At 42.8% G+C, this 12,448-nt stretch overlaps 1 protein-coding gene across 1 annotated transcript; it reads right to left on the bottom strand.

Annotated features, from left to right (window-relative positions):
- Positions 1–4,016: 4,016 nt before the first annotated feature.
- Positions 4,017–11,956, bottom strand: LOC147885121 (kinesin-like protein KIN-14R). The gene is made up of 16 exons (XM_087397331.1): positions 11,452–11,956; positions 10,475–10,770; positions 10,183–10,348; positions 9,946–10,100; positions 9,659–9,821; positions 9,445–9,554; positions 8,978–9,077; positions 7,967–8,053; positions 7,705–7,881; positions 6,793–7,078; positions 6,362–6,523; positions 6,064–6,279; positions 5,758–5,795; positions 5,508–5,671; positions 5,312–5,416; positions 4,017–5,228 (listed from the first exon to the last, which is right to left on the bottom strand). The coding sequence occupies exons 1-16, from the start codon at positions 11,954–11,956 to the stop codon at positions 4,272–4,274; spliced, it is 3,687 nt and encodes a 1,228-aa protein (XP_087253457.1). The 3' UTR covers positions 4,017–4,271.
- Positions 11,957–12,448: the final 492 nt, after the last annotated feature.

Below are 12,448 nucleotides of genomic sequence, written 5' to 3'. Positions count from 1 at the left end.
TACGTCATAATGGCAAGGCATGAATAGAGGCATCTTGACGACACACGCAGGTGCATGCACACACACGAGGTGGATAACAAAAAGAAAGTAATAAAAGAAGGTGACAAAAAGGTAGAAGACCACTGTGGAGAGAGTTGGAAGGCAGAAGTAGACCGGGAAAAGATCATAAGCAAAAGAGAGCCCTACGAATTAGCTGCGTGCGGACCAATAGCAACCTGTAGAGGGTCAAAAGCCGGTCGATGTAGACAAAAGAAGCCTAGGAAGGGCTCACAACTGCAGCAATTCACTTATGGTAATTTGAATGCTAGGGCGGGAGCTTAGAGGTGGCGCAACACTAGAAATCCATGCATTAGGCACCCTCCTTAGCATATACATACACACACAAATGTATATACATATATATATGTGCACATATATACAACAATCGCACTGATATGGCAACTAGCAAATCCCAAACCCTCTAGTTATAAGGTGGTAGCAACATAATGTGTTAGTTAGTATTGAATGTTGCATGCTGTACCAATGACTCTTGCCCCTCAAGAACCAACTTCCAACAAAAGAAGCTATCTTAGATACCACAAATGCCCTTGATGGACAAAGGGGCCTTTAGGTACCAATAATCAATGTGGTTTTTGAGGCTTCTACCCAGCGGTCCTTTTATCCACCATGTTGAGGATCTTGAATATCACAAACTCGCACACGTCCAAATACCTCACCCAAAGGGAGCAAGGTAGCCTTGACAAACACCCTCTTGGCCTTACGATGACATTCCCCCAGGGAGATTAGCCTTCCAGCAGTGGAACTCTAGTTGTAGCATATCATAAACCATTCCCTATACCTTGACTCTCCTTAAGGAAGTATTTTCTGGGGACAAACGGTTGGGATAGCACCTCTTATGCTTCATAATTCTAGCTGGCTTCATCAGGATTAGTCCGTGTGACATCTTGAATAGCATGATGATAGTGCATTGTGGTATAAAAGTAGAAGTGTATAGAAGGCTTACCAAGCATGCAAGTCCATGTCCATCCCATGACTAAAGCCAACCATACTAAGCTTATGATAGGAAATGGACTACTTTCAGTTCACCATGGCCGGTATTAGCAAAACTAATCACCTTGCTGAGATCAAGCGTACATTTGTATTTAGTATTCAGGTGAATTGCATTATTTGCTCCACTGCATAGTAAATGCTTCTAGCCACTTAACAATAGTGACTAATGCTAGAAAATAACAACAGGCCTACATCATGCTGTATATTGATGTTTTAAGGCCCCACAAAACCCTTTTTCTTTTGAAAAAACCACTCCAAAAAATGTGCTACCATGTTCATAACTGCAGTGGAATAATTTTCATAAAAGATATTTGTGGTATTACTACTACTCGTAAAGTAATGTATTACAAAAATTATGTGGCGTGAGCCCCGAGTTGCCTAACCTTCTTCATCATAATGATGATCAATTGTTATGTTATTCAGTAATAAAAGAATGTATTGAAGCGTTTCAAGATTCAAAAGAATTTACAAGTTTCGAGATTCAACCAACTGACAAAAGAATTGACAAGCTCAATTGTTATGTTATTCAGTAATAATAAAATAATTAATTGAAGAAGCATTTCAAGATTCAAAAGAATTGACACATTCAGAGATTCAACCAGTTGACAAAATGAAAATCTCATCGCACCATTCCTACCCAGCCCCAAATCACCATAAACAAAACCCATGCAAGCGAAAATTGAAATCATCGTTGTGAAAAGGGTCATTGAAAAGAAAGACCAACATCACAACGTCCAAGGACATTCTCTCAATATATCACAAGTATTCGATTTTCAAACATAGGAGCAAGACGAAACATCCTAGACTTCCAGATGCAGCAACAAAACGAAACTCACATCAAAACCACAACCTAACAAAGCTCCTGCCAACCTCTAGAATATTTTCTTTCCAATAACACACGAAAGCCGCTCGGACCCCATTTGGAACCTTTTCTTCGCTCCTTAGTTGCATGCCTACTTTGACGACCTTCTAGTATCTATAGACCACTGTTACCAAACTTGTCGAACCTCCTGTTTCCTCTAGAATTGCATGTTTGCCTTGAGAACCTTCCATCACCTACACAACACAGTTTCCAAACCCAAGTTGGCCAATAGAAGAACAACAATATGTGCATATAATTAAACGTTGAGCACCATCACAAAGTTTCCACTAGAGAACCACCATGAAGGATCGACACAATAGTTGGAACACCTTTCTTGAGCTAACTACATCATAATGAACCACACCAGCTAGTAGCGCAATGATCCGTAGACAAAGCAGAAGCCAAGCTTGAGAGCTACCAAATGAGTAGGAAGAGCTGGAGGAAAGGGTGACCCTAAACTTAAGGGCCACTTACATACCTCAACTAGCCCTAAACTAACCCTAAGCAATGCAGCTAACAATGAAACACTACATTAACACTAAATGCCCCCACCTAACTAACAACTAACCTACCACACTAACACAGTCAACATGACCAACTTCAAATGACAAACACGAAGGCTAGTCCCTTGATTGGACCAAAAAACCCCTTTTGAAAAATGGAGGGAGATTTTTTTCTTCGGAAAAAATGAAGAACTGGAGGAAAGGGTGACCCTAAACTTAAGGGCCACTTACATACCTCAACTAGCCCTAAACTAACCCTAAGCAATGCAACTAACAATGAAACACTTCATTAACACTAAATGCCCCCACCTAGACTTATTGACATTATATTTTAGGTCTTCATCTGGAGGAAGCCACAAAGGGTGTGGATAGACCTAGGGTGGCTGATGTAGGGGGGGGGGGGGGTGTGTGTAACTAGTAAGTTAATTAGCTTATTAATTATCTATGTATTAGTTGATTAACGTATCTATATATTTGTGATAACAACTAACCTACCACACTAACACACTCAACATGACCAACTTCAAATGACAAACACGAAGGCCAGTCCCTTGATTGTGCCAAAAACCCCCTTTTGAAAAATGCAGGGAGATTTTTTTCTTTGGAAAAAATGAAGGGAGAATTTGTTTGTCATGAAAAATTGGGAAGGGGAGGTGAAATTTGCAAAAGGGGCCAGATCTATACAACAAAGCAACTTCTGGTCACTGACTAGGGAGATAAATGCATGTGAACCAATTTTTTCTCCATGTAAGGAGTCCTCAAAGATTGTTCTAGTGCACAGTTGGTCGGTCTGCAGACCAAGACTTCACACCTCACCAGTGCAAACAGCGTAGAAGGGATGTAGAGGGGACGCCAAACCTATACAACAAAGCAACTTCTAGTCACTGACTGAGGAAGATAAATGCACGTGAACCAATTTTTCTCCATGTAAGGAGTCCTCTAGCTTGTCTATAGACAACAGCATGTGCACAGAGCCTAAAATATGTTTTTGGCCCTACAAGGGGCCTATGGAATGGGTCAACTTTTGTGTAGATGTTGCTTTTCCTTTGAGAAAAGTCATGCCGACTGACTACTTATAGCAGTGTGGTTAGTGCTTATTGTAGTTAGTTGACAATATTAGGGTTGTTAGTATGAGGGTTGGTAGGTATCCTATCTTCACCCGCCCACATGTGCAGGTGAGGTTACATACACATCGCCATGTCCCAATGGATCAGTTGTGTGTGAGGTTTCTATTTTCAAAAAATGGATAGGACCCTTTCGAAAATTTAATGGAAAAAGTGGAGGGAGAATTTTCTTTTTCGTGAAAAAAGTAGAGAGAAGGTGAAAAAGGCGAACAAAATTAGGGTGTCAAGCTTGCAAGAAAAACGGCATGAGTGAAATCGGACACCAAATCAACTCCTGCAGTTCGCCTCCAACCTTCCTCCAAGCTAAGCTAGATCCAGCTTGTGAGTGGGCTGGCCATAGAGAGTGCTTATGTGCCACTAGTGGCCCATTTAGCCTCTTCTTCTAAGCATAGTTTCCCCCCACATTACAAAATTGTTCAAACTAATGTACAATAATCTGTCTGTTAATCAGGCTTTGTTGTTTGACCCATATCCCTCTCTCTCTCTCTCTCTCTCTCTTTCAATGCATCTCCAAGTCCAAACAGTTTGATGTATGGATTAAAGTATAAAGTTGTTCCAACTGATGTACAACAAAACCTACCTGCTGGTCAGGCAAGCTCTCTATCCCGAGAGTAATCAATCACTAATCACACAATGTACGCCATAGCTGAGCAAGCTATGAGCTTGTTTCTTTAACAGTCAATTGATCCGAAAGGTGTAGTTGAGACGAGTAAAAGACAGCGTGCAAGCAAGCTATCTGTTCCATCCTCTCTCTCTGGTATAAAGGTGAGGAGCTTTCGCTGCAGCGGTTGGGTTGTTAACAGCCAAGACTCTCTGAGCACCACCAGCTATGGTGGTAGCAGCAAAGGAGGTGGTATTGGTATTGGAAGCAGTGGCCGTTTCTGGCAAAGCACTGAGAAAGGGCGGCAGCTGCTGTTGCTGAGGGGGCTTCCCCCAGGGCGTGGTGGTGGCAATGCTCACCCTCCTCATCTTGTTCACGCCCTGCCTCTCTCCGACCCCTGCCACATGATTCTGATCCCTCTTCTTTTGCAGCTCCAGGAGCCTATCCACCAGCATGCGGTCCTTCTCCGCATTGCGCTGCGAAAGCACGGGCTGCAGGTGGGGGGACTTGAAGTAGATCTTGCGAGGGATACTGCGGCGGAGGATGGAGGTACTGGGCGCGAGGGAGTTATTGTTGGTGATGATGCCGGAGCGGCGAGCTGCGGGGGTGAGCAAGGGGGGAGGGGGAGGAGCGCTGGGGAGGAGGGCGGGGAGGTTCTCATCGGCGAAGCTTTCAGTGGAGGAGGTGATGTCCAAAGCATGGAAGATCTTGCTGGGGGCAGGAGCCATGGAAGGACGACGGCGAGGAACTCCAATGGTGGAAGCTCGCCCTGGTCTTCTGGCGAGCGCTTTCATTTTGGGCGAGGGGCTCTTGTACCTCGACGCCACCACCTTCACCCTCCCTGGCGACGACGACAGAACACCTTCTTCCTGTGACGGATTTTCTTGCAATGGCTGCCTCGCCTCCACCATGCTCTTCTCTCCAATCCCCTCCGCCGAACTCCTCGTCTCTAGTCTCTCTTTCGCGCTCAGCTTCTCCGTCAGCTTCTCTATCAGTTGCTGCTGTTTCTCTATCTGCTCTTTCATCTTTGACTCGCCCATTGTCCTCGCTTTCCTCTCCATCGCTACCGCCCCTTCGCATTCTCTCACCTGCCACAGCAATGGTTGATTCAATCCGTCTTCGCCCCAAGCAAACGCCAAGCACAAAACCACACTATAGTTCTCTCTCCTACCTTGTCCGACAGAGCCCTGCAAGTCTGCTCCTTCATTTTCAGAGCGTCCTCTACTTTCTTTAGGCTGTCATCCTTCAATCTTCCATCTTGCTTAGATTTCTCCACCTAAATAGCAATATCAGTAACTTTGTCAGCATGCTTTCGTCATTGTAGAGTCTCCTAGACGCGTTTGTAGCTGACATTAGGAAATTTGTACCAGTTGCTTGTATTTCACAAGCTCGCTTGGGTCGAGCTGTTTCCGAGCAGGACCAAGCTCCACGCCCCGCACCCTACTCGCAAAATTAAGCGAGCAGAGTGTTTCTGCTGCATCTTGCTCGCTTGGGCTTATTTGAACAAACATAAGCGTCTTTGATTCGCCCCCTGCAAACCGCCACACAGTTAACGTAAGACTTTGGTATTGATTACATGTGATGGGAAATACACAAGAAGGATGTCGAGTTCTTTACCCAATGAATCCTGCAAAAGGTGAGTAAGCTTGGAATTCCTGCAGTACATTCAGGTACATTGAAATCAGTGGCTTCTAATGAACTCAAATGCAAACAACCCCTACTGGCAATATGGGTTTGTAGACAGCATAATGGTTCAGTCTTTGAGTTATTGGTGTTCATCACTCATGGGGCCTCATTTCTTTTCTTCATTGGCAATATGGGTTTGTAGACAGCAATAATTTCAGTGTAAGTTATTGTTGGCTCCCCTGGAACCCATATATGCACTCGTTTTGCCATTTTGTTCGACCCGAATATCGACTGTACCTGTAGGGGATATGACTGCTTTTGGTGGCGAGAGCATATATGACATCACCCAGTGCTGATAAGGATTTGTTTATGCTCTGCGCTTCCTTGAGCCGCTCACCCTGGACATCTGTCTTTGCCACCCTCTCACTGCCTGCAAGGTCTACAAGCCAAAGCTTGCTCCTGATGCATTCTCCAGTGATCAAATTATCTCCTTTCACCATAACACAAAGCATGCTGCAAAATGTTACCAATCAAGAAATCAGGATGAGTTGAAATGAGAAACTTGGAATTTCCGAAGGGCAAGGTTGATCTTTACCAATGGGATCTGCTGCTATGTTCATTGGCGTTAGTAGATCCAACGGCTCTGGCACTGCTGCCTGTTTGCAGAACTTCCCACACTTCCTCCATGCAGTCCACTTTTGCCTCTGTGAGGCCAGGAACATGGTGCACCCCCTCAGCCACCTGTTTGATTTCAAGCCTGCCGTCAAAAACATAAAGCTGCTGAAATGCTATTGGAAAAGAACACATCAAAAACCACATTGGTCACGAAAAATGATGGGATTTTATATATGAATACATTGTTTGACACACACACACACACGCTCCAGTAAGTGCAAATAAATAATAAAAGTAAGCAAGAAGGATAAAGATGCTGCAAGTTTTGTGGATGTTTTCTCGTTCAGGTGTTTTAAAGTGCTCCCTTTGAAGTTTAACATTGCCGGAATTAAAGAAGATTACGAGAATTACTTTTTTGCATGTTGTCCCACTCCAGGTGGTGATGCAAGCAAATCTCTTATCTGCTCATTGTACACCTCAACCACACTTACAGAGATGTCATATTCGTATTGTCCCTTGCGTTCAGATGCAACCTGAAAGAGCTCCTCCAATGTGCGGTAATTGACCCCCCGGTTGTTTTCAGTACCTTCCATAGTGAAGGTTTTACCAGTTCCAGTCTGGCCATAGGCAAAGATGCACACATTGTATCCATCCAATACTGATACCACCACAGGTGCGGTGTCTAGAAACACATCCACTGATTCAGGAAACAGGGGGCAGATAATTCAGTCATATCGAATGCCAGTCATGAAACTATTAGAACTTTAGGATTCATCATTGCCGCAAAATTAGGAAAGCTCAGATTTATTTCGTAGCTTTGACATGACACGAGCTTATCAATCGTTTTTCCACAAAATATTAGCTTCTGGCATTAACTTGCCAATGCCCTTTTAGATGTGCTCAAGAAATTGAATTAGTCTGACATTTCCAGTTTTAGCATTTCTGTTTTTGAAGATTCTTGCTAGTCAGTTTATATTAGAGATTTTTCAGACAGGTCGAGCAAACATTCATGACATGGTGTTCCAGTTTTAGTGTTCCTGTTTTTGAAGACTCTTGCTAGTCAGTTTATATTAGAGATTTTTCAGACAAGTCGAGCAAACATTCCTGGACATCTTGTTATCTTTGGCAAAGCCAGGACTTTTATGTGGTCTCATGTATGTGTCAGGTCTGTCAAAAGGTATGTAACGTTAGTCTTGTTTGCCCAATATTTGACCCAACTTTCCTACCAAACCTTTATCCTAGTGTTTTCACTTTCTATACTACAAATTCCAATAGTCATTGTTTCAAACGTCCTGCTCAGGCATGAATGGACACGATGCTTACACTGATTGTTTGAGGGTGTGAAAACACGGTCAAATTTGAAGACTTTCTTTACACCACCATTTAGTCGCACAGCAAGCTCATTATCACGGCTTACATCAAACTCCACGACTGATGAGGCTCCGGCATTTACTTCTGTCATACTTAAGGGCCGGCATCGGCAGAAGACTCTTATATTTCCTGTATTTGCACAAGCTCGCGACCTTTTAGTACAATCTCAAAGGATAAACAAATATAAAGTAACGAATAACACCTATGTGTATACCTTTCAGCTCCATAACCTGGTTGTAACATGATCTTAAATCCTGACCCTGTTTAGCATATTTCTGTTTTAGCTCCTCATGTTCGCTGACTGCAATATCCATGTTTACATCATGTCCGGTTAGACATGCTATAGTATTGAAATGCAGGAGCAAAGCTTGTCTTGCCCTTGACTATTGACAATATACAAGATCTTATAATGAAGTATTTTGTAACTTATCCACCAAAAAAAAGTAGAAATTCCAAAGTAATAGAAAATTCAATCTACACTTTGTGCTTCAGTCAATCTACTCCAGTAGATATGCAAATGTATTGAAATTCCAAGTTGGCGATTATGAAAGCTGTTAACAAGTGGATGTCATAGGAAGAGTCATATGGGAGAATTTGTGACCTGCTCTCTTCGGGGATAGATGCTCTTTTACAACTCACTAATAATAGACAGTATTAGATAATACCTTTGGATTGTAAGACAAAGAGTTGTGGATTTTGTGTGGATGATGTTTTGTTCAAAGAAATTGACCTTGGGGGATACAGATTTGATGAAGAAGGGTTGATATTGAGCGTAAAACATAAAATCTGAGGCCTTCAAGAATCCACTGCCTCTCAAAGCGTATCAAAGATTTTTTTTTTTTTTTTTCTTCTTCACTCTGGTGCTCTCTCTTTGACAACAGAATTTGCATGGGGAACTACTACACCAACACATATAATTCAAGCAAAATGTAACATCAAGACTCCTACCAATTTAGCCCACTATTTTCAAGGAATGGACATTATTGTTATTTCTAGACAGTTTCCTTTAAACTTTAGAAACAAATCAGTGATATTCGCTATTTTTCCTTATAATAAATTGAGTTTCACATGAGTAGTTTGTTTTAAACAGGCAAGTCTTTAGAAACGTTCTGTGTGGCAGCATTAACGTTGACTTTGTTAAGTTCAACGAAGCAATTCTGTACATTACCATCAAAACTAGTCACTGGTCAAGACATGATATATTAACGATGACAGAGGTGTATACCCAAAGCCTGAACCTTTCCTGTCATTTCTTGAATAGCAGGAAACGACCGCACCCATTCATGTGCCTCCTTTGCAACTATAAGATACTCTTTCTTAAGTAACTGCATAAGAATGGCATAGGCACAGAAATCAATCAGTTGTACTTTGTACAGGTAAGACCAACTTCATCAAGATTTATCATATGTTTTCAGTGCCGACAAATATAGTGCTATATCAAAACATATGCACTCTCATTATTGCAATTATTTGTAATGTTGCATAATGGAAACCTTCCCTTTTTCATAATTATGCAAATAATCATGAAACTTGATTAGGCAGTGCATGATCAATCGTTAAACACTGATAATCAAGCTTAAATACAGCAATTTGAGTTTCAAGTGATGAGAATCAGAGTCTTTACAGCAAGAAGAACGAATATGCTAACTCAGGGCACTTGATGAGATTTACCACAGTAGTGTTTTAGAATACCTGGTGTTTCATAGCGATCTCAGACACCTCCAAACTCCATTTACGCTTTTCATTTTCTGCATTGTCTTTTACCTCCTTAAGCTCATTTAATTGTCCTTCGACAGCCTGGGCTGTCATTCGTCGGTAAACCAAGGTAATGATGAAGATTAATAGATATTGAGTTTAAATACCTATAGAACATTAGAGTGCTGAAGTAGCAAAGAAGAGACTATACCAAGAGAGTCTACATGGAAAGACTTGCAGTCCAGTTCACTCTGAAGTTTCTCCTTTTGGCGGTTGGCATCTTGTACAGACATCCATGCTTGATGCATCTCATTTTTCAACTCTTCTATCTTTATTTCATACTCTCGAACGCATTTTCTTGCCTTGGTTTTCATCTATCATAAGAATCCAAGAGAACTTTATTTACCAGGAAGTATGCAAAAATCCACAGCTTGAGTAGCTTTATCAAAGCAAGTTACAACGTCTAATAGACAGTGCATAGAATAGCATATTCAGAACCTTTTGCCTTCGCGTATGATCACTCGGCATTTTCAACTGTTCTGGCTGTTTTGCATCGAACACTTTGCACTGAAATTTTGTATTGTCACAATTTTCTGCATGGCGTTGAATAGGATTACTCTGCAAATGTGAGTCTGAGACTGATTGCCTTGAGTCTGACATAACCACAAACCAGTCAGTTTTGCCAAGTTTGCTGGATCTTGTACAAGAATCCCTTTCTAGTGCATGTGCCCATACCTGGGGTTGGAGCTCTTCTCACACAAATTCCATTGACTGTTGGGCTCCCCTCAATGCCACGAAAGGATATGGAGAGACCCTTGTCTCTGACAGATGCTTTTGCATTCATCAAAACCAATGGGGTGTTTGATCCCACTTTTGAATATACATCAAGCTTAGGTGCAACCTGCCAGTACAAGATCCTGCTCAGGTCATACGAAATAAACAAAGGACTGCAATTGCCTTAGCAATTCTCATGATACGTGCATATTAGGCCTGTTGAATTCAAATCACGATGCCTTTGATTACTTGCCTTTTCATGCTGTACGAAAACATCAAAAATGCGTAGTCCAGGGGGCCCATTGGTGTAGATGATTTCAGCGAAGTGAAGATCAACCAAATATTCTCCAGGAGGCAAATCTTGGAAGGTGTACGAGAAGTCTCCATATCTTGCAGTTTGATACACCACTGGATCCTGTGTGTTAGCGATTTTCTCTCCTGTCCTTAAGACCTCTCCGCCAACAAAGTGGCAGTCCCCTGAGAAATCTACCCCGAAGGACGTACTTGGAATAGCAACTCCCCCAGCATTAACGCACAAAATTATGTCTTCTGCATCGTCACCATTACGAAGAGAAGTTCAAAATACACACAATATGCACCTATAGCACGGCTTCTTTCTGTTTTCTTTCACAGTCACATAACCAAGGTGAGGAACTTATATTAGCCAGATGTCTCTTGATAGACCTCTCTTGTTCCCCCTCAAGTAGACGCTGATAGCATAAAGGAGAGAGATAAAATTTGCTTTCGCAACCTACATTTGCCAATTCTCCCTAATTACTTTTTTTAATGTATGGAATAAACTCTGCACGCTTGGTTGCGCATTCGTTGCCACATATCGTAAAGCAAAGTTAGCTTGCACACTGTTGCTATTTATGTTCCCGTGATCCAAAACATTTCTGTAAATTTTCTGTCTTTTCGGTTCTCTATATCATGCAACAGGGAGTGCATCATTCTCGGCTTACTGGAGAAGGGCCTCCAACTAGTTTGTGCATCCTTGTTCGTTTGCTTTTGATCTTCATTTTGCTATTTCGACCTTGGTGTGAAGAAAAAAAATTAAGCATGCATTGAGCACATATGCTGGCCAAGGTCTCGGTTTGAAATTTGTGAGAAGCAAAGAGGAATTTCGCTCTCAATTAGTTCACTGTATCATATTTAACGACTGTATATCTGTTTTCCCCGACCGAAAACCTTGTTCCGACCTCGAAAAAGTTAACAAATCAAGGCAATTACCTGGCGGATGGGGACGAAATTGTTTCCCGTGCACCAGTGTCACGCCCGTTCTACGAACTGAGTGACTGTCGCAATCTTCGGTGTCGCCCTCCTCATCCAATGCGCTACTTGACTCGGTAGTAGTTAATGAGCCTTCCGAAAAGGGACTACGAAACGAGGAGTGCAAAAGGATGCCATTCGAAAGGACTGGGGAGCTTTGGCGTGGTGGCGTCCGCTGAGAGAGAGTGTAGCTGCCAGGCTCGGTGGCTAAATTCAAACTTCCCTTCTCATCCGTCATATCATCAGGCGGAGCTGCTGTGTTTCCAGGAGAAGTGCAATGTCTGAGGCCTGTCTGGTGAATTTCCATCCACGCAGAGCTTTCCTGTTCTTCCGTTTCATAAGGCTCTTCGAAATTACACATTTCCACCATTTCACACCTGGATTCTGTCGGAGCACAGAAAGCTTGGGGCTGTGCGGTTTGGTTTGCGATCGAAGTATTATCCGTTTGTCCGCGTTCTACCCCCATAGCCGATGGGTCATGCACACAAATTGTTCCGGTGTTTTAATCTTCACCCACTCTTGGTAAGCTAGAACCTCTTGGACGAGGTCGAAGAAGCGAGAAACGTCTGTGATCACTCAATTCTGCCTGGCAACTTTCATGGTGCCGGTTTGCAAGTCTCGATCAGGCGTTTCGTGTGCCGAACCGAAGCTAGACTCACCTGGGGTCGTGCACCACCACCCTTCCTTTTCTTCTTCTTGTCGTGGCGCAGAAACAGCTCGACGGTCACCGCCTCGATCCGTTCTTCTTCTTCTTCTTGCCGCAGGAGCGGCAGCTCACCGGAAGAACCTGCTCTTCTTGCTTGAGGGTCGGTCCGAAAGAAATGCGTTCGGGGGACTGATTGTGGAGGCGTTTAGGCAAGATGAGGGATGCAGGAGATCAGGAAGCGGAGAGGAATACGAATTTGAAATCGAGAGAGGCAGATTTGGACGCAGAAATCGATGGATTAGCTTCTAAGAA

The sequence above is a fragment of the Dipteris shenzhenensis genome, chromosome 26 (assembly GCF_047967505.1).
Source record: "Dipteris shenzhenensis isolate YYH24624 ecotype China chromosome 26, Dip_SZ_1.0, whole genome shotgun sequence".
Taxonomy (NCBI): Eukaryota; Viridiplantae; Streptophyta; class Polypodiopsida; order Gleicheniales; family Dipteridaceae; genus Dipteris; species Dipteris shenzhenensis.
Note: the sequence above shows the minus strand (reverse complement) of the source record. Positions and strands in the feature narration are given on the sequence as shown.

Coding starts and splice junctions, on each gene's coding strand:
- LOC147885121 (XM_087397331.1), bottom strand. CDS start 11,956: ATGGGGGTAGAACGCGGACAAACGGATAATACTTCGATCGCAAACCAA. Junction 9,078..9,444: donor AGATCGCTATGAAACACCAG/GTATTCTAAAAC, acceptor ATTCTTATGCAG/TTACTTAAGAAAGAGTATCT. Junction 5,796..6,063: donor AGCAGTCATATCCCCTACAG/GTACAGTCGATA, acceptor AATGTACTGCAG/GAATTCCAAGCTTACTCACC.